The following is a 22,519-nucleotide window of genomic DNA, read 5'->3' on the forward strand; positions in this document are numbered from 1 at the left end:
TTTTCATTTTGCAGCCCTTTAATACTAAGCTAGCAAAGACCAAAACTTCTGCTGTGAAGTATGAAAAATGTAGTTATTCACCACACTATATAAGCCATTGTTTCCACACTATAATCCTTGGAGAACCGTAATGCTGGGTGCACACTAGAAAATATATCTGCGGATCACTTGATCTGCAGATATAGCTACAGGTGGATTGGGCAGCATGTTCTTTATACATGCTACTTAATCTGTCGGGACTGACATCACAATTGATGATACATAAAATAAGTAATCAATTACAGAATGTTACATAATGTGTATTGACTAGAGCATAGAATTTTACCAGAAAAGAAGATGTAAATATTCTACATATGTTACTGTACTGTAAAGCTGAAAAAGTCACCGAAGGGTCTAGAGGCACTATTGATAACCATTAATTAAGTGACCACCTCAATGGGTGCAGCAAATTTTGAATTCCTGTTCAAGGCACTCTTGTACTTCTGTGGTGATCAAAACAATGATGTCTTATAATGGGTGCAGTGCCCACTCCACGCAATTAGCACCCATTTTATTAACACTAACCCCTCCAGAGTCCTGTGATGAAGAAAGTAGCACTGTGTAAATCACTTTAAGAAAAATTAAAACCCATACATGCGACTCAATTTTTTACAAGATATCTTTCAGAAGAGTCCTTTGGAGCAATATTGTTTAAAACACCCTGTATTTGCCCTCCATTTGTCTTGAAAAACATTGAGACAATAGCTGGATTAGTCCTAAAGGCCCCCATACACTATGCGATTTGGGCACGATTTCACCCGATTCGGATGAATCGGGCCGTGAAATCGGCCCAAATCGCACTTGCAGACACCCCGTCCGATCCGATGCGCGGTCCCGTGCGCATCGGGTCGGGAGGTCGGACGGGCTGCACATAAGATTTGCTAAATCTTATGTGCAGCCCAGCCCCGGAGCCGTGCGGGGGATGCCGGCTATAGAGAGCCGAGCAGGGGGAGGCTGCATAGGGAGCCGGGCAGGAGGAGGGTGACAGCGGGAGCAGCGCGCTGGGCAGGGAGGATGACGCTGGCTGCCGGGCAGCGGCGGGAGCCAGGAGGAACACAGTCACTAACTTGAAAAAAAAAAAAAGCCCATACAGATGACTAGCAAGCCAATCAATGGCTTGCTAGTCATTCTGTATGGGCTTTTTTTTTTTTTTTTTCAAGTTATCTGTGTTCCTCCCGGCTCCCGCCGCTGCCCGGCAGCCAGCGTCATGCTCCCGCTGTCACCCTCCTCCTGCCCGGCTCCCTATGCAGCCTCCCCCTGCTCGGCTCTCTATTAGCCGGCATCCCCCGCCCGCTGATGACCCCCCCGCACGGCTCCCTCCTCCTGCAGCTCCCCGGGGACCGCATATGATAAATCCATGCGATATATCATATGCAAACCTTGGCACATCAAGTGCCTAATCATGTGTCCTCCTCCCGGGGAGCTGCAGGGGAAATCAGGTCCGACTTGTCCTTAGGACAAGTCGGACTAATGTATGGGGGCCTTAAATGCACCTCAGAGTGTTTTCATACACTGAACTGTTGTGATTTTGTTTTCTGATGGCTCTCAGATTAGTTGCAAAAGGTGGCACAAAAACATGTAGGGTGTAATGTCTGGGGATCTTGGGGTACTGTCCAGCCTATCAAATATTGTGGCAGTGCTCTGTCCACACACTGTTGAAATGCAAGCTGCTCCCTGCCTTGTGTTACATCACAATTTTTAAGCCCAGGGAGCTGCAGACGGGGGGCATGAGAATAATTTCCTGCCTGCCAGGGATACAGAGTGTGGAGAGAGCCCAGAAATCACACGATTTCTCGTACCAATCCACCGTAATCTGGTGAAAACGGGCCCAAATCGCATAGTGTAAAATGTTTATATAATAAGTTACCTTGGCAAATAGTGTGACAAATTAAAATACAGTTTATATCAATATTTATTGTAGCTGCCAGGTGGACCCTAATAATAGTTAATATACTGTAGGTCCAGTTTGTGACAGTCTTTAATGATTGATTTATACGCATTGGGGCAGATGTATTCAGCCTTAACAAGAGATAAATGCAAGGGTGATAAGGAGAGATAAACGTCCAGCCAATCACATCCTTACTGACTTTTTTCAAACACAGCCTGTAACATGGCAGTTAGCATGTGATTGGCTGGACGTTTATCTCTCCTTATCACCCTTGGATTTATCTCTTAATACATCTGCCCCATTGTTTGCTGATCCTCTCAGTGCCAGACTGAATGGATGTACATGAATTGAATTTTTATCTTCTGCAACATTCCACATTGTTATAAAATGTAGGAATGGACAGCTTACTTTACCAACAGGTGTTTTGCTCAGGATTGTGCATTCTGCTTTATTTGATATGATGGGAAACCTCTGCAACAGGATAAAGGTATAAAGTAGGTTCTATAACCGTGTGACAGACCACTACAGTCAGTCATGGGAAGATTTATATCATGGGTCTTCAACCTGTGGCCCTCCAGATGTTGTGAAACTACATGTTCCATCATGCATTGCCACATTTTTTCCTATAAGAGCATGCCAAAACTGTCAGGGCATACTGGGACATGTAGTTCCACAACATCTGGAGGGCCACAGGTTGAAGACCTGTCATTTATATGATATATCTCTCCCTAATATACATTTTTATACACTAATCCCCTAATTTTATACATTTTCATTTTCTGTTGTTCTTATTGTGTCTTAAAAATGCATTGTTAAACTATTTGTCTTGATGAATGTAATATAATTGTGGCATAGTATACTCCTGGCTGCAGGACACAGCGGAGTGCCTGGGCCATGGCAGCTACTGCTCGTGCAAGTCATCTGGGAAGATGACAAGTCTGTGGAACAGTGAAGACTGTACAGTACACGGAACACGGGTGTGCAGGCGGCTTTTAACTATGGAACACAGTGACAGAGCAGGAGGAACGCATGACAGACTGATGTCATTTCATCAGGAAATTAATTTGATTTACATTCCTATGGGTACACCACTTACATCTAGAACTATTTTGCTTAGCACCTCAGGTTTCTGGTACCTGTTAATAATAATAGTATGCTGCTAACCTGTTTGCCCTCCATTAATACCCCTTTCACACTGCAGCTATAACACGGTATATTGAGTATTTTGAATTGTGTCAACCCGGTTCTAGGTGCAGTGTGAAAGCTCCATATTTAAAAACCCGTTATTGCAACCCATTTAAAAAGACGGATCCTACCCAGTTCAAAGGCGATTCATTTTGCAGTGTGAAAGACTCGGTATTTTGAACACATAACTGTGCCAAAGAAGGTGATAGGCTGTCTCCCTGCCTGATGACACTAGCCTGAATCAGGAAACAAGAGAAATAGCATTTGCGGTAGTGGAGAAGCAATGCTGGCATATTTCTACACTAGAGAGCATACAGTTATGGCAACATGGACTGATGAGGAGGCAAGGGAGATGCTTAGAATAAGAGGGCAGGCAGGCATTGCCAGGCAAATCACTGGCACTGTAAAGGATTCTTGAATATATTTAAAAAAAAACATTTGAAATTGGTACAGTACATAAACATCAACAAACAGGTTTTTTTTTAGCTATATAGACACGTACACATGGGGAGATTTCAGCCATAGTTGCCGGGGATATGGTTGCTGAGTGACCATATACCTGTGTGTACGGGGCGACTGTCACTGGTAGCGCTCCTTCGACCAGCCCTGGGGTGGTTGCTGGTCAAAGGAGCATGCTCCTGCGACCAGCGGTTTCCTCCGGCAGAGAGTCTTGTTTTCATCAGCGACTATCTCTGGTCGCTGATGAAAACGGGACACTGAGCAATATATTGCTCAGCGATCATATTGCTCAGTGTGTACGACGCTTAATACAAATATGAGCGCCATAAAAGTCCATTACAAATGACATTACACTGTAATAAACCCAGTAATAAACCAGGTCTACCATGTGATGTGAAAGGCGGTTTGCTTGTTTCGGAAACGTTTTCAAGGGTCAGAGCAGGCTTTGCGATGTGAAAGCAGTAGCAGTGTGGTTATTTTCTTTCTAGATCTGTAGAATGGGGTCTGTTACATACTGGACATTGGATTTAGATTTCAATGTGGCATTGCTATTCCAATGAGATTTTCCAATCATAAGCCATTAAACACTAGACCAGTGGTAGGCAACTGGCAGACTGGGGTCCATCTCCGGACCGCAAACGACAGAGATGCGGACCGCCGGTCCCAGGAATGCATTGCTGCGGGTGCGGGTATGTAGCTGTGCTGATTCCTCATTAATGTTTACAGTACTTTAATGTCCCCTCTCCTCTCCCTTCCCCATCCTGTTGCAAGCTCCGAGAGACTGAGCCATACTGTAAGCAGCCAACCAGCGTGCGCTGCGGTTGCCAGGTAACAGCTGGAGGCTCTGCCCCGGATGTCTGAGTGGGGGCTGCTCTGCCGCGGCGCTGCCTAAGAAGCTTCCCGGACAAGTATGGTCACGGGGTGAGCAGAGTGTTATAGCTGTCGCGGCTGGAGGAGCTGCTGCTGTGACCGCCTTCCTAAGGAAGGCCTCCGCAGCAGCCCTTCATACCTGGGAACTGGAAGCAGGGCTCAAACGGCCTGTACTAGCCGGAGCGATAGAGCAGGCAGTGGGAGAAGGTGTTCTGCTTGCACCGAGCCACAAAGCACCCACAGGAGCTCCAGCCCCCTTCACCCAGGCAGCATGGGGCTGCTTGCAAACGGAGAACATGTATTTGCTGTAGAGAGCATCGAGATCAAGTGTATCCAAAAGGTAAGGAAGCGGACCGCCAGCGTGCTGCACCCTCTGCTGAATAGAAATATTCGGACTCCGTTAAAAATTACTTGCCTACCCCTGCACTAGACAATATTTGAAACAAAGTTGCAGATAACAATGTTGTTAAGACAAATTCTTAAAATTGTCCAGTGTGTACCCATTATACCCAATATATCATTACCAAAGCCTGCGCCAGCGGCTCGCTAGCAAAATCCCCCATCTGTACATACAGCTTAATCAGGGGGATGTTGTGATGCCATGCTGCTAAATGCAGCATACAGTAACCCTGTACTCCCCTACCCACCCCACACCTCCGTTACCGTCATTGGCAAGTGTGTGCGCACTGGATGGACACAAACGGCTATATTCAATGCTCTTGGGCGAGCTGTGACGGTGTGCAGTGCCGATAACTCGCCCTCACAGCTCGCGGGTCATTATTCAACTGACCCCCCGGCACTCGCCGTTTGCAAATGGCGAGCGCGGCCTTCAAAACGGGGAGGCTCGCAGCTCAATGCAGCGGGCCCGCTGCATTAGTGGCGACCATCGCCATTCGGGAGAATCCTCGCTGTCAGAACATTGAATAGGGCAAACATGGCTTGTTCTTCGCCTAAAAACAAGCCAGCTGCGCCGCAGACACCCCATCATCGGCGGCATTGAATACTGCCCACAGTGTAGTATTACTTTAAAGATATACTGTACCCAGCATTTCATTACAGATATCCTTTAATACTGATCACCAGTGATGGGTAACAGTCAGCCCAAGGGATGCATGTAGAGAATAAGAGCTGGGGATGAGGTGCCATGAAGAAGGAAGGAGTGGAGGGCTCATGTACATTCATGTGTGGCTCCCTGCTCACTCCTGCTTTTATGCCTAGTCAGTCCTTTCCTTTTCTTTAATCCCTGATATAACCTAGCTCTTAGTCCCTGGTAGGGTTGTGTCAAGCTTTATCCAATGATAAATCAAATATCATTATTCAACTTAAGTGCAGTAGTCCACTTTAAAATCATGCTACTTATACACCACATAACCTGCTCCAAACAATGTTAGAAGCTCATGTAGCATATCTGAGATCAGATAATATATACAGTCGGTCTCATTCTTTCCTCTACAGGAAATAGCCACGTGAATCCTAATTGCTTCATTAAAGTTTAGTAGGCATGTTTGGGCAGCGAATAATCAGTCTTAAGGCCCCCATACACTAGAAAGATTTGTCTGACCTATAAATTGCATCTGATTTCCCTTGAACTTCCCCGGCAGCTTCCCAGGAAGGCTACATCCAATTTGACACATGATGTGCCATTTTTTACATCCAATTTGCATCAGATGAATCTCATGTGATTTATCTGATGCAAATTGGATGTACCGTATTTTAAAATACGAATTCACCTGTCACTGACTGTGCGCTCTCTGTATATGCTACAGCAGTGCACACCGGTCTCCAGGAGTGTTGGCCACGCCCCCTTTTCCAGTGGTTGAGTTGGAAGTACTGAAGCAGTTCCTGGAGAAAGGTGGTGACATTCTGGTGATGCTAGGGGAGTGAGGAGAGGCCAAATATGATACCAATATCAACTTTTTTCTTGAGGAGTATGGCATTATGGTAAACACAGATTCCGTTGTAAGAAATGTTTACTACAAGTATTTCCACCCCAAGGAGGCTCTTATCTCCAATGGAGTGTTAAACAGAGAAGTCAGTAGAGCGGCTGGGAAGAACGTGTCTGCAGTAATGGATGAAGAGAGCGGAGGAAACCATTCACAGGGCTTGACATTTGTTTACCCATTTGGTGCCACTCTTAATGTTATGAAGCCAGCAGTGGCTATTTTGTCCACAGGATCAGTTTGCTACCCACTGAATAGACCAATTATGGCTTTTCGACATTCCAAGACACATGGAGGCAAACTGGCTGTGGTGGGATCCTGCCACATTCATGATTGGTTCTGCGGCTGTCCATGGACTCCTGTGCAGGTAACATCGGTACACTGACATCAGGCTTGAGCTCCGGTGGAGTACGGCGCCTGATTGCCTGCGTTATTAAAATGTAAACACAGTCTATGGAGAGCCGCATAAGCAATCAGGCGCCATACTCCGCCGGAGCTCAAGCCTGATGTCAGTGTAATGTATACATAGAGAACTCACTTTCTGCTCAGGACAGTGCAGCAGCGGTGGTTCCTCTCTCCCATCTCCCTGCTGAGACCTCCGGGCTGAGCTGCAGCAGCGTACGGTGTCTGTGCGGCTCTCTGTGGACTCCTGTGTTAAATTCTTACAGAGAGCCGCGCAGGCAATCAGGTGGTGTCGTACTCTGCCGGAGCTCAGCACAGAGGCGACGCACCACTTCTTCTTTTGCCGCTCACTGCGTTCAGCGCTCCCAGTCCCTTCATTTGTGACTCACAGCCTGACAAGACGCTGCAGCGGCTTCTGTCTTCCGGCTTCCGGTGATGTACGCGTGGGGGTGGGAGGAGGGTCCAAACATATGATATATCGGATCTGATACATCATGGGTGCAAAAGCACCCACGATGTGCCCATGATGGGTCAGATGCAGATATATCTTATGTTCTGCAGGTCCGACCACCTGATCTGATCCGATGGGCACGGGACCGCGCATCAGATCAGATCAGATGTCAAACACATGCGATTTTTGGCACATTTCACCCGATTTATCGGCCCAAAGTGCCAACATCGGGTGAAATCGGCCGAAAATCGCATAGTGTATGGGGGCCTATAGAGTTAGTAGGGGTTGGCCACTGATTTACGATGGGTGAGATTTTGCATGGAGTTTCAGTGAATTATCTGTTAATTTTGGTTTGAGCCTGTAAAGGCCCCCATACACTAGGGCGACTTGTCCTTAGGACAAGTCGCCCCCGACTTCCCCCTGAGCTTCCCCGGCTGCTCCCCGGGGGAGCTTGATTAGAATGGCACTTGATGTGCCATTTTTTACATGTGATAAATCGTCTCGATTTATCACATGTAAAACCCGGGGAGAGGGGGGGGGGGGGGGCTAAGAGGTCGGAGCTGGTGGGAGCAGGGGGGCTGGGGACGCTGCGGGGGACACGTCTGTGCGGCGAGAAGGTAGAGGGAGCAGGGGGGGCTGGAGACGCTGCGGGGGACACGTCTGTGTCCCCCGCTGCTGGGGACAGCGTCTGTGCGGCGAGAAGGTAGAGGGAGCAGGGGGGGCTGGAGACGCTGCGGGGGACACAGGCTGCATAGAGCCGGGCAGGGGGAGCCGGCCGGGAGCTGTCAGTAATGAATAAAAAAAAAAAGCCCATACAATGAATGGGCAGCCTGTGATTGGCTGCTGAGCGCTCTCTCAGCCAGTCAGCAATTGGCTGAGAGAGCGCTCAGCAGCCAATCACAGGCTGCCCATTCATTGTATGGGCTTTTTTTTTTTATTCATTACTGACAGGCAGCTCCCGGCCGGCTCCCCCTGCACGGCTCTATGCAGCCTGTGTCCCCCGCAGCGTCTCCAGCCCCCCCTGCTCCCTCTACCTTCTCGCCACACAGACGCTGTCCCCAGCAGCGGGGGACACAGACGTGTCCCCCGCAGCGTCCCCAGCCCCCCCTGCTCCCTCCACCGCCGCACCGCCCCACTAGGTCCCAAGTCGGGTGGTCGGACGTGCAGCAGGTCCGACGACCCGACGCAGATCCGATGCGCACGGGACCGCGCATCGGATCTGAGGGGACATCAAAACTAGCCGATTTTGGTCCGATTTCGGCCAGATCCGACTGATCTGGCTGAAATCTGACCAAAATCGGCTAGTGTATGGGGGCCTTAACACTGTTTTACATTAACATGCTGCTGTTATGTTATTACAAATTGGTGTCATTTCTAAATGTTTTTTTCTTTCTTATTTCTTTTTATAAAAGTTATGCACTTTTTTTTTATTTTACATCATCTACTTTTCAATACTTCCAAAGGGACATTTAAATATGGCTCGGGTGTCCTAGATCTCAGCATGTCTTGTGATGGCATTGAAGAGACAAGGAGGGAGTGGATGTCACAATCAAAACAGTGTTCCCTCTCTCCTCACATGATGTGCTATGTGTGGCGGGTGCCATGGTAGTCACATAGCAGTGTGTAAAATCTGATTAATTATCCTTATTAACAACAAGAAACATAAAATTAAAATTAGTTACCTAGCTGCTGCTTGTTGCCTTTTTATAGTGATTTAGGTGAAAAGTACAGTTTTTGTTTGTGGAATTACTATGGGCAGTATTTAATGAGGATAATTTAATGAGGATAATTTGCCCTGTTTCACGGCGAATTTGTGCTATTTTCGCGTTGGAAGGTGATTTTTTGGGTCAGAAAGCGAATCACCCTATTCAACGCGCACTTCTCGCCGTCTTTGTAAGTGATTTTCGCCGTGTGTCGCCGTGTAGCAAATCGCCATCTTTTCATGGTGAAGTGGTAAGTGAACTTTTAAAATAGAGTTGTTGTTGTTTTACATTTGGTGTAAAAAAAATCAGGAATTTTATTCTGTGAAGGGGCATGCTATTTTTATTCATGTGCTTATAGCAGGGGGCCGGGAGCCGAGAGCAGCTAATTAGCTATTCATTTATTCACTGCACCCGATCATTACATATGCACACCATACCCTGATGCTTATGCTTCTATATTACTTTAAATTGAGAATTATGTTTTATACAGTTTACTGTCAATAAAGTTTCTGATATTTTTACTTGGATTAAGCTATACACCGGTGATATTTCTGTAGGATTGTTGCTGACTGAGTGTATAGTTGGGGGTGATGCTAAAATGATACAACCCAATTACATTTATAACCCACCTCATGTAGAAGATGTCTGTGGCTTGGCTATTACTGGTACCTGTCCTTGTGTTTCCTTCCTATGTCCCTATAGATTGTAAACTTGTAGCAGGCCCCTTCTACCGCCAGTTTTTTTTTTTTAATCAATGTCTACAATTGTAGAGCGCAATGGAATCTGACGCGCTATAAAAGAAACTGTAAATAAATACATTTACTAATGTACATTACATGTTGCAAAACCTGATGTGTTTCAATATGCCAAAAGATCATGTGTAATCAGCAATGATGAGTGTAATATACATATACAGTCAGAAAGTATTTGCTAGATGAAATGGATGTAACACACGCACATAGGGCCTTATTCGAGTTCACTCTTTCTGACAAAATCCTTCTTAGATGGACAAAACCATGTGCACTGCAGGGGGGCAGATGTAACATGTGCAGATAGAAATAGATTTGGTGATTTTTTGGTGATTCTTTGCAGGGTAAATACTGGCTGCTTTATTTTTACACTGCAATATAGATCTCACTTTGAAGTAAAACCCCACCCAAATCTAATTAGATCTGCACAAGTTACATCTGCCCCCCTGCAGTGCACATGGGTTTTGTCCATCTAAGAAGGATTTTGTCTGAAAGAGTGAACTCGAATAAGGCCCATAGTAACAAACTGAGTTGTTAGTAGGTACTTTATGCACAAATCTACTCCGTAACTGCAACTCATTAAACATGGATTCATAATTGGAATAAACTGTGCCGTAGTGGCACTTGTTGCATCCCTAATGGATCTGTATAGTACACCTGAGATTACTGGCGTTCCTTGAAGTTGCAGCATTGCCTCTTATTAGCAAAATAGGGCCAATGGTGTGTACACACGGCAGTGCCTGCCGTGAGAAACGAGTCCCGACCAGATCAGATCGCATCGGGACTCTCATCTCACGGCATGCCAGAGGGGCACAATTTAGACTATATAGTGCAGATCTGCACTATATTGTCTTGCCTGCCCTCTTTATCTGGCTGCCGATATGCACTCACACGGGAGCGTGCATCGGGTTTGCAAGCCCTAAAAAAGCATGCGATTTGCATGCGATATGGCTTCCGATGTTCCCTATATCGGGAACATCCGTCTGTACATACTATTAGGCAATAGTATACTTTCAAGGCTGTAAAGAATTGAATAACCTGTATCCTAACCACATACACTGGATCATATTATACTTAAAGTTCTTTATTGTATTCTAATGCAGCATGTGTTAATTTAGGATAAAATAAGATACACCCACTTTGTATGAAGTCCCGCCTCTTTTAGATGCGCTGCTCTGTGTAAATCGTGACAGCTGTTTTCCACTGACTCGTGTCATACTCACACACATATGCATTATTGTAGAAGTATAAACTATGAGGGGATAAATATTTATTTTTGCAATGCTAGCTAGGGTGAGTGTATGATTGTTAGTTGGGAAGTAGTTGTGTATTGCACTACGCTCCGAACACAAACCCCGGTGGCTTTGCGTAGACACGCTGACTGCTCATGCGCAGCTGACATGGGGGCGTGGTTTATTTCTGTCTTGCGTGAGGACTGTGCGCACGCGCCAGACGACGCCCCGCAGCACGCGCATTGCGCGCTGACGTCACCAGCGCCGGGCGGACCAATGAGCGGGCTCATCCCCTTCCTTCAGTGCCTGCTGCTGATTCACCAACTACTAGTGATCGGCAAATCAGCAGCGAAGCAGCAGGAGGACGGGGCTGAGCGCTGCTGCTCGTCGTATGGTCCGGCCCAGGTAAGTGCGCGGCGCTGCGGCCTGCCCCGTGTGTTAGCGCTAGGTCTCTAGGCCACTATCCTGTACTGCTGCACCCGTGGCTACGCCCCGCAGCCTGTCTCCGAGCTGTGCCCCCCCGGACTGACCTGCTGTGCTTTCTCTCCCTGTACAGTGCGAGGAGGAGGAGTGCGGCCCTTGTGTGTGCCATGCCGGCCTGGTAGCCAGGACCTCGCCTACAGCTTCTCCCTCACCCGCAGATGAACACTGGACTTCAGAAATGTAAGTGTCCCGGCTCCGGCCTTTGCTCTCACTTCTCTCACCCCACACAGACACATTGCACAGCTGCTCCGGGTATCCCCTGCTCTCCTTCCCTGGCTGCATAGTGCTAACCCCCACAGCAGCTATCCGCCTGTATGCTGCCCTTATACTACAGGGGCTGGGAATGCTCCTGTATCTGTTCCAGAGCTCCTTGTGGCCTCAGCAGATAATGGGCTGGGGTCATCTACATTATAGAATAGAGACACAAATCACTTAAACTCCTCTTGTATGTAACTTAATCTGCCAATGGTGACAATACTTTCTTGGCCCAATTTAGGGACTGCCCTGTGTCCATATGATGTTCAGTGGTTCGTTTCTGAATAATTTGTAATAAATGTGACTAATTGGCATTTAAGAAAATATAAACATCCACTTATTTTCTTATCTACTATATTAAGGCTTTATATGGATTATGTTCCCTTTCGGTTGTCCAGATTGCTAATTGTTCAAATGAGTGTGTGACTAAACATTGGAACATATTTATTTTGAGTGTCATTAATCCTTACATTATGCTTTAATATTTAGTCGTATTGGTATTTATTTTTACCACTGCCCCATCTTAAATGTACTTTTTTGTGTAGATTTTTGTATTATAATCTCCATGAGGTTCCCATTCCACGATCACATTTCACTTTGATAAATGGTTTTACTTTGTGTTGCACTACTTTTTAATTAATAGAATTGCAATGGCCCTTCAATGGGGAAAAAAATCCTGTAATTAAATGTGAACGCCTTTAAATTAAATGGGCATACTATTGGCATCTTAGAGATTTCCTGAGATATTGAATTTAACATATACACTGCCTGCTTTTCCTTTCTCTAGTTGCCAAAGTCCCTGATAAATGCTAATGTAAATCAGGGGGAAAGATTGCTCCATTAACTTGCAGCTGCTGTCATCTCATGTAATCAATTTAATCTTTACTAGCCAGATCTCCAGCTTGCTAACTTCCTGAATATAAACCGTACAACACATTCTATTTACATTTAGCAGCCTTTACTTAATAGGACCATAATTGTACCCATGCGTGGCACCATGATCCCCCTCATCCATGGTTACTCACTGATGTTAGATTTAAAAAAAAATAACCTGTCATACATTGCGATATGTTCTGCTTTACAAGCTCTGTAATGTTGGGAGTATTTGCACTTCTGAACTTGAATAGCCCAGGTACAAATAAATAGTAGGTAATGAGGTTTTTGTAGACTTTATCCAAAAAACAGCTAGTTTTGGGATTTTAATAAAGTCTCGTGTATAAGAGTTCTGTGCTGTGTGAATGGGTGATCTTGCTTCTGATTGATTGGTCAGGTGATTTGCAGGGCAGTGGCGTTGCTCGGGAGCATACACACTGAGCGATCCATGCTTTATTTTAAGGACATCTAGTCAGATCCCTTATGGGGCCTACACATGGATAGATGAGCGATGGTAGATCGCTAAGCACACAGTGCTGCACCGCTGAGCAATCTCTCAGGACCAGTGTGAGAACACTGGCCCTGGCACCGGTGATAATAGACCTATCCAGTATGTTGGATATTAATTGCCATGGCAATAGCGACGAGCAGGACTGTGCATCGCTTTCGCTATGCCCCTACACACATCGATGTAGGAGCATTTTCTAAGTGATCTAGTGAGATCACTATATGCATATAGGCCCCATTAGAAAAAGTGCTAAAATTGCCCCATATGTATTCCCCATAACTGTATAATAGTCTTTAAAAGGGGATGGGTTAGGGTATGTTGTGTATACAGACCCAAGGCACTCATTTCCTTGCTTCAGAATGGACATGAAGCAGCGTTCATGGTTTTTATTTTTAGATTTATTATGCATGTCATCTGTAGGGTGTGTTTTTTGCTGACTGCCCATACCACCATCTACAGTTGTTTTAAAGAAGTACGTTTTACTTGCTGGAGGAGGAAAGTGAGATCTGAGCATTCTCGTCCCAATTTCTTCTATAAGGTGTAAGTGAAGAGATCAGTTATGATATACAATCCACCTCTCTTCTGCCAAATTTGAAAAATTGTGTTGCCCTCAGTGGAACTACACACACACCAGCACTTCGTATTTAAAACCCGGCTTTCACAAGGGATGCGTTGGAAGTTGATGTTGGCATTACTGGCCGTCATCTGTGCAGCTAGGCATTGCCCAGTGGCATGTCTTATACCATTAAATCCTACCCTCTTTTTTTTTTTCATGTGATCAATTCTACAATAAATTAGAAGCTGGCACCTATTTTTTTTAGCCCTTTCTATTGATATCATAGAATGCGCATATTTCCCATCTTCTAGTGCCTGAATTGCACATGATTTGGTCTCTCTGTGCATTTTTTCATCTCATTTTATACTTTCCGGTATTGTTTCACGTATAATTAGAAAATCATTCTATTTAAAGCCCCAACACACTAAATGAGTCCCTGCCTAGACAGTTATTGGCTGTGACGGGGACCTGGCAGGGGTGCCAACATCGGCAAGTGCATACACACTTGCCAATGCTGGGGGGAGGGGGGGGAGCGACAGCTAGGAAGCGATGGTCATGCATGTTCAGATGAGGGAGGGGGTCATTAAAGACCCGCATCATTAAGGATAAGTATTTTTTTTTTTTTTTTTTTTAACCAGTGTTCCTTGTTTTAAATACGTTGCTAGTTTATTTATTTCTAGTAAAAGAAAACTAAAATAAGCATAGATAACAGATACTCAAATTTGAGATGAAGCTGGCATAACCATTGAAGACAATGGAAGGAAATGTAGTCCAGTAAGGAATGCATTACAAAAGTAGAGGTGCAAAACACTTCAAAGATAACAAAATGCACATATAGTAGTAGTACAAACCTATTCCACAACGCTTAATGAAAATATTGGATAGGACTAACATCAAAAATGTCAGACAAAGAGGAAAGGAAGTTTTAGGGAAATGTGTTAGAAAATCAGCTTCACTCAAGAAATACTCAAATATAAATCATGTAATTGTACCAAAGCATGTGGTCAGGATGCATCATAGATACCAGTCTGTAAATTGAAATTACCACGATATAAGACTGAGGTGTTTATTTATGAAGCGTTGTCTTGTAAAAACTGGTGCTTATGAGTGTTTATAGGCCCTGTATTTGAAAGTGCAATCATTTTACTAGTCCACTAATAAAGTATTGCCCTTTTTAAATAATGGACATAAACACAGGGTTTTAGGAGGATCATGTAATAAGTGTGGTAAACTCCTATGAAATCCGTGCACTCATTATATCCTGCATTAACTGTTACAATAGTCTCCTAACTGGTCTACCCAAGAACAGACTCTCACCACTGCAATCCATTTAAAATGCTGCTGCGAGGCTGATCATCCTAGCAAGACGCTCATCGTCTGCTGATCCGCTCTGCCAGTCCCTCCATTGGTTGCCTGTATTTTACCTTATTCAATATAAATTACTTCTCACGTATAAAGCTATTAAACATACTACACCAACCTATGGGGGTATTCTATCCCAGGTCACAGCCATGGCTCGTTTAGCTCGACCGCAAATCGCCAGGCGGGATTCAATGTCCTGCCTGTCAATCGGCAAAAAGGGGGCATGTCCACGCAAACGGCTGTGGATTGTTGAGATCCGTCCGTGATCACAATTCATGGCCATTCTCGGCAAACGGGCCCAACAGCTTTTAAAGTTGAGCCCGTTCTATCGATCTGCCTCTTCAATGCTGTTGTGAAATACATCATAGAATTAGGCGCCTGCCGCTATTTGCTTGAAAACCCCCCTCAATCTGGAAATATCTCCCAACTCCGCTCTGCACAAGATCTGCGTCTCTCTTCTGCACGGATCACTAGCACAGAACTTTCATCGGGCTGCCCCCACCCTATTGAATGCCCTTCCACGCGCAATAAGACTCTCCACTAGCCTCCAAACTTTCAAGCATTCCCTGAAAACTCACCTTCAGGCAAGCCTATCATATTTAAGTTCTACACTAATAACCCTCTGAGGCACTTCTGTATAATATCGTTTTTCTTCTGGACTTGCAATTTGGTGGAACTGCTATGCTATTACTGATGCCTGTCCTTGTCCCCCCCCCCCCCCCCCTATAGATTGTAAGCTTGCAGCAGGGCACTCTTACCTCCAAGTCTGTCTGTCTGTTACCCAGTTTGTTTGATCACTGTCTACAATTGTAAAGCGCAACAGACTCTGCTGTGCTATATAAGAAACTGTAAATAAAAAGCGCCACAACCTCTTTAACGCAATATCTGTCAAATTCCACTCTTCTCAAAAACCCAGTTTCCAAATTGTAGCCAGTGCCTAAATGTTGTTCACTTGCAGTAGTCATTGGAAGCGAGCGATTCAGCAGCTGCCACAAAAAGGAAATAAAATAAATTTTGTGCAGAATAACCCTAGTTGAGCTCTGACTTGAATTCCCAATCAAACCTATTCTCCAGCTTTGGCCCAGGCAACTTTGTCCTGTTTCCAAAATGAAAATCTGCCTCAGCGGAAGGAAATTCTCATAAAATGAGGAAGTAATCGCTGCCACCAATGAGTATTTTGCAGGCTTTGAGACACCCTTTTTTGAGACACCTTTTTAAATAAAAATTGATCTACATAGATTCCCTATTCTTTGCGCACACATACTACCTTTTTTTTTTTCCCCATATCCGGGGGGGGGGGGGGGGGGTGTGCATTTTTTCAAAGTATAGAAGTTTTAACTGAAGAACAGAATGGGGCTCTATGGACAGTGGCATTTAGGACAACAACCTGACCACTATAGTGTACTAATGTCATCCCAGAAATGTTTGGCTAATGTTAGTAATAAGTGAGTAAAAATGTTTGGTTATTTTAGTCAAATATCTTTTTGTATTGAATTTATAATTTGGATTTGTTGGGTAACCAGTCCAGTTTGTTGGCAGCATGTTCCAGCATGATTTTCGGTGGGGATTTAGGCTGCTATAGACGCCACATGAGTGGTTCTGGGATATGGTGCACGGAGTAGTGCGAGAGGTCTCTGGTTACTTTGCATGCACCACTGCGGCGTCATCATGGTATCTACCAGCCATGGTATACTTAAGTGATACTGCAGGAATATTAAATGTTTAATTTTAATTAGCGGCCTCGTTATGTAGGTAAGAATAATCTGGTTACTTTTTCCTTTCCAGTTTTCTAAAGTAACACTACTAGATTGAATCCTTGTTTTTTGGTCTCGAGGCCCACCTCTTATCACTAAAATGTTTAACATGTATTCTCCTTAATCCTAAATTTTTATTGTGATGTTGTACCTGTGGTTCCAGAGTCTGATGTAGTTTGCGATAGTGTTCTGCCACTTTGCTTAATCTGTATTCTAAGGATTGCCAATTCTTTGAAAATGACTTTAATTACAGTTTTATCAAGACCATTGTCTTGAAGAAAGAGTGCTGACGATACACATTAAGTGTTGAGTGAGGAATGCTTACGTACAGTTATGTAAATCAAAACCGCATCAAATGTTCTTGATACGTACAATCCATTTGCTTATTCTAGTATACATTTGCTAGGATATGGCTTTATTTCCAGTTTGAAATTGCTCCCCTTTTAAGTGAATCTGGTTTCTGGTGGCTGACCTTTTAGCCATTGTGAACATCAATAATCTGTCTTCTGACTGTTGTACCTTCTTTCTAACAGGTCTAGTAAGTTGCAGCAGTCTGCTTTTCCGATGTGGTGCGATTTCGATGTAGCACAATCACCTGTCTTCGCTAGCACTTTGTAAGTTCTTTAGTGACAGTTTTGTCTTCATTTTACACCTAAGAGCTAAACATATTTCCAGTTACCATTGTACAGCTTTTTATGTGACACTTGCTATGCATTGTTGCCTTTCTGTAGCAAATGTGGAGAATTTTTCACAGGAACACAGTGTAACATTGTAATGACCATTGCATCGGATTATTCCCAGACATAATAATGTTGTATGCCGAAAATTGGATAATAGTGGAGAATTGCATTTCCAAATACAGTAATAGGACACTTTCTATTTTATAAAGTGCTGATTGTTGGTCAGTCACTTACTAGTGCCATAAAGCATCCTCTTTCAACAACTTTAAATCCACCTAAACCCTAATCAATGAAAAGTTAAGGCCAATTCTTGTTCATTTTGGGTTGACAGTCACATACTGTAGCAATCACATGATTTTTTTTTTTCTGACTAGGAGAGTATATTCCGAGCTTTCTCAATCTTGCCTACCCTCTAGGAAACCTCTCTATTGGTACAAATACAGATTCATATCACCCCTTTGTAGCACTATGACTTGTCTTTCTGAAGATGCTGTAATGTCCTGGACACCTCCGTAACCAAATGCATATGTGGATAAGACTTTGTAAATATAGCTGCTCTATTTAAAAGCTATCTATTAAAAGCGCCACGCTTTAAGGTCAAGCAATATGGGTCTCTTTAGGGGGCGGGTGCTTGCATTAATTTTTTTATTTTTTTACGGGCCCCCTTTTTTTTTTTACGGGTACCAAATGGAGCTATTCAATTTCTTTTGCAGGTTGTGCTATGTGCCCATTACCTCCAAGTAGAAATGTTGTGAAGTCATGCTTTTAGGCACGGGTGTAGTTTGGCCAGATGGATTTAGCTGCTAGAGACCGCTAAACTCTGTGCATTTAGCGTTCAACAAGCATAATAAGTAATGGCGGCCTACAGCACTTGCCACAATTTGCATAAAGATTGAATTGCATCCACACAACGTCCCTTAGAGACGTGAAAAAAACAATTTAATTCTCCCCTTTACAACTACTGGCTTATATCGGTCTCTCCACTGACCATTAGTTGCTAGCTATTGCTTTTGGATGTGTTTATACTGAATTATATTTCTCTGGTATTAGGGTAGTTTTTATATGGTATTGAAAATCAATTTATTTTGTATAGATTTTATTTACTCCTTTTTATAGCCAAATTCTTCCAAATTTATGATCCTACAATACAGTCCAAGTACTTTGATCCATGTGAGCAAGTTTTTTTGTATGGTTTTTACTCTTAAATTGTTTTTGGCATGTAAACTTTTGATCTTGCGTTAGATTGGCATCTTGTTGACAGATGTGCAGACCTTAGCTAAAAGTCCAAGCATGTTAAATTGGCATCAGGAATCTGACAGGTGTCGGCATTCCGGCACCTGTCTTCTGACGGCCAGCTTCCTGGACATCAACATTCCCTCTACATCCCGATTAAAGTTGGACTCCTCACCATGGGACTTATTTTGGTTCACTCTTTCTGACAAATTTCTTCTTAGATGGACAAAACCATGTGCACTGCAGGTGAGGCAGATGTAACTTGTGCAGAGAGAATTAGATTTGGGTGGGGTTTTACTTCAAAGTGAGATCTATATTGCAGTGTAAAAATAAAGCAGCCAGTATTTACCCTGCACAGAAACAAAAAAACTCACCCAAATCTTATTCTCTCTGCACATTTTACATCTGTCCCCCTGCAGTGCACATGGTTTTGTCTTGCTAAGAAGGATTTTGTCAGAAAGAGTGAACTAAAATAAGGCCCCATGTGAGGCCTAGTTGCTGGGCTGGTCTCAGACAGACAACAAGCACTAGTAAAAAATTACTTTGCAGGAGATAGAAAGATAGAAATATGTACAGGGATTTTCAGTGTTTGGGGGCAAATAGTGACTTGTCATTGGCTCCCATACATTACCAGATTCCCCCCCCCCCCCCAGGCGGATTGGACTGATTAATCTTTGTGTGTACCCAGTTTGAGTGTCTTGAAAGAGTTTTGGAAACGCTTCGCTCTATGTAGAGATGTGAGATCATTTAAAAAAAAAAATTCTTGGATCTCAAAGCAGGATCTTATTGGCTATCCAAAACGTGACAGAAGGTAGCCATTAAGATCGTGCTTTGTGATCCGAGTAAATCTGAACCGCTTTAACTATGATGATTGTTGCGATCCATCACTGATGGCATGTCTACTACCTGTGTTATTGTTACAGACAATATCTTATTACCTCAGTTCAATATTCTTGTGAATACTAAAAAAATAAAGCCCCATATACACTAGAAGTAATGCTGCCCATACACGCTGCTTTGTCAGCGTGCGTTCCGTGCTGTACTAGCACGGATCAAATCGCATTGCATTGTATGTGCACACGTTGTGCATGCAATGCGATGCGATTTGATGAGAACTAGGTACAAAAAGTATGTGCAAGCACATACGTTTTGTACTGTGCGATGAGGTGCGCGGGAGCGCGCACCTCAAAGCACACATCGGGTCAGCCCTTACAGCAGCGTGTATGGGCTGCTTAAGATCTCGCTCTAAGGGGCCCCTCTGAGCAATATCTTTTATTTTCTTGTCTAGGGTGTACACTCAACATGGTGAACAATGCTTGCTCCCGCACATTGGTCAAGACCATCTCTCATCCCCTTCAATATCATCGATTAAACACACTTCCTACTGTGTGTCTGTCATAAGATTTCAAACCTATTGGTCAAGTAGCACTGGGTGTAGACCATAGCCTATGCCCATTACTGCTTAACTTATAGACCTCCAATCATTTATTTTATTTATTTATTTTTTTGCCTTGTCTTTTTAAAATAACCTTTAGCGAAATTGACAAGGGAGAACAAAAAATGTTTTGAGGCTATTAACCCTTTGGAGTGTCAACATCTGAGATATGCGCAAAAATATATCCACTAAAAATGCCAACATCTCAAAATATGTGCCAACAGCTCTGACAGATAATCAAAATATTGGTTAATATGCCAGCGTCGCTCACATTTGTTATGTCAAATGTGTGAAAAAAACAAATTCCTTTTATAAGCTATACATTACAGGTCATTATGATGAATAAAAATGTTTGGCAATTTTCACAAATTTGGCACTCAAAGGTTACATTTTTCAGGGCACTCTTTCTGATGGCCGTAGTGTGAGGTACAATGCTACCCTTCTATAGGTGAGGTCTGCTGCTTTCTCACACCTGGTCATTTTACATTTAGTGACGGTACAATTCCATTTTTTTTTTTTTTTTTGTATAACTGTTTTATTGAGAATAAAGAAGTAAAGATGTACATGCCATACATTTGTTACAATAAAGATAACAAAATACATCATCAATACATGACAATATAGCGATTGTGATTAATTATTGTAATTTTTTTAAAACTTTTGGGAAGGGTAAAGATGAACAATGGTAAACAGGTAGTTAGAAAGGGGGAGGGTGACCCGTACTTGAAACATTAATGATAATAAAGACAATAGGGGTAATGTACCATTAATGCGTATGCATTTTATCCAGCAGTTATGTTCTTATTTCTAATTATAAATCCAGAACATTGGACAGCTAGTGCATTTTGTTATGTGGTATACATATCATCATTCATTATAATTTTTTATCCCCTAGTATAGACTCTATAGGGGCAATTTAGTTAGTGGGTTAGCAGTGATGTGCTGTTTTTGCTGTGACCAGCAACTTGGCAAGTTCTTTTTTGCACCTAAACATGTGATGTTTAGGTTATCATAATGGGCAAGTATTTGCATAGCCTCACGTCACAAAATTAATAGAGGCGCATAAGCCCTAATGAACCAGTTGGTATAAATGTTAGTGCACCCCCTGCATATCACAGCAGTTAGATAATTACCAAATATGAAAGCTTTTTGTGAGCAGGGCCCTCCTACCTCTATCGGTCTGTTGGGTGTGGTATAACACACCGACAGTCGGGATTACGACAGTCATTAGCCCGACCTCGGAATCCCAACTGCACAGTGGGGGGGAGCGTAACGAAGCCCCTTGCGGGCACAGTGGCTCGCTGCACTTGCCACCTATTTTATTCTCCCTCTATGGGAGTCGTGGACCCCCACGAGGGAGCAGTTGGGATTACAACGTCGGGGTAATGTCTGAATCCCGACTGTCGGTGAGTCATCCGGCACCCGGTCTGTTAGTACCCAGTTTGTTTTATCACTGTTTCCAGTTGTGAAGTGCAACTGAATATGCTGCGTTATATAAGAAACTGTAAATAATATTACTATGGAAGCTAAATGTGATTGTGTAGCACAGCGTTGACTTGCTGTCCAATGCTGACCTTTCCTTTCAAATGGTTATTTCAAGTAGTTCAGAAAGGGGGGGGGGGGGGATACTTGCACTCGCACATCTTGCAGAGTGATTTTCTATTTCAAGTCATTGAGGACAAAAATGGGCAGTGAAGTTTATCATTTGTTTAAACTGTTAAATTGCAAGATTAAAAATAGCTTTTCTAATAAGTGTTTTGGGTTTTTTTCCCCTCCAGCAGCCATACCATTTTTAGCCTTGTGGAAATTTAACTGTAGAGAGAATCAACTAGGAGATAAATGTAATCCTCGGCAACAGTAGGCTAACATCATTACAGATTTTGTGTTTCGCCACAAAGCTGAGAGAATTTCCATTATTACATTGTGCTTACCCTATAATTAGTATTTTTGCATTGTTTTTTTGCTTGCTGCAGCATTTAGTTAGCTATGTTAAAAATGAACTTCTTAGCAAAGACAGCATATTGTCTAGAAATATATTGTGCTAAAATAACAAATTACATACTCCTAAGCAAAACTATAGCTGGAATGGCCATGCAAAGTAACTGCAAAATTGTAGAACTCTTCTCAGATCACTGGTTCGCTTGGTACAGTAAAACACTCGTCACTAGAAAGGATTTAAAAGGTTACATTTTTATGATCATAAAGGTATTTCTACTTGGGCTACTCAAATTGTGTGCAGCTTTCCACGTGCCCAATAATGATAGTACCGTGAATTTCCTCCTTGCCTTCATTGGGATGAGATAGTGTGCAATATAGGTGAGCTTTAAGTGTCAGTATTCCGTCTGTTCAGCATTTAGTATCCTGTCACAAATTGATTTCCCCCCTTAGGGTCTGCTGCTGTTGGAAAAATTTAGATTTTATGTGGACAGTTCAATTAAATACATGAGCCACTAATGAGGGGT

At 43.5% G+C, this 22,519-nt stretch overlaps 1 protein-coding gene across 6 annotated transcripts in view; it reads left to right on the forward strand.

Annotated features, from left to right (window-relative positions):
* The window catches only part of FAM222B (family with sequence similarity 222 member B), a 137,444-nt gene that overhangs the window by 109,842 nt on the left and 5,083 nt on the right, over positions 1-22,519 (forward strand). For 2 of the 6 annotated variants that reach the window (XM_083172359.1, XM_083172358.1), the window contains 2 exons: positions 11,475-11,581; positions 17,243-17,323. Coding sequence is in view for 3 of the 6 variants with exons in the window: in XM_083172357.1 (XP_083028483.1) it covers positions 11,560-11,581 (22 nt within the window). In the remaining 3 variants the exon portion in view is untranslated. Of the gene's footprint in view, positions 1-11,168; positions 11,324-11,474; positions 11,582-17,242; positions 17,324-22,519 lie in introns of those variants that run through there. The other 4 variants (XM_083172357.1, XM_083172356.1, XM_083172360.1 and 1 more) reach the window with 3 other exon arrangements.

The sequence above is a fragment of the Crinia signifera genome, chromosome 2, assembly GCF_055691185.1.
Source record: "Crinia signifera chromosome 2, ASM5569118v1, whole genome shotgun sequence".
NCBI classification, from domain to species: Eukaryota; Metazoa; Chordata; class Amphibia; order Anura; family Myobatrachidae; genus Crinia; species Crinia signifera.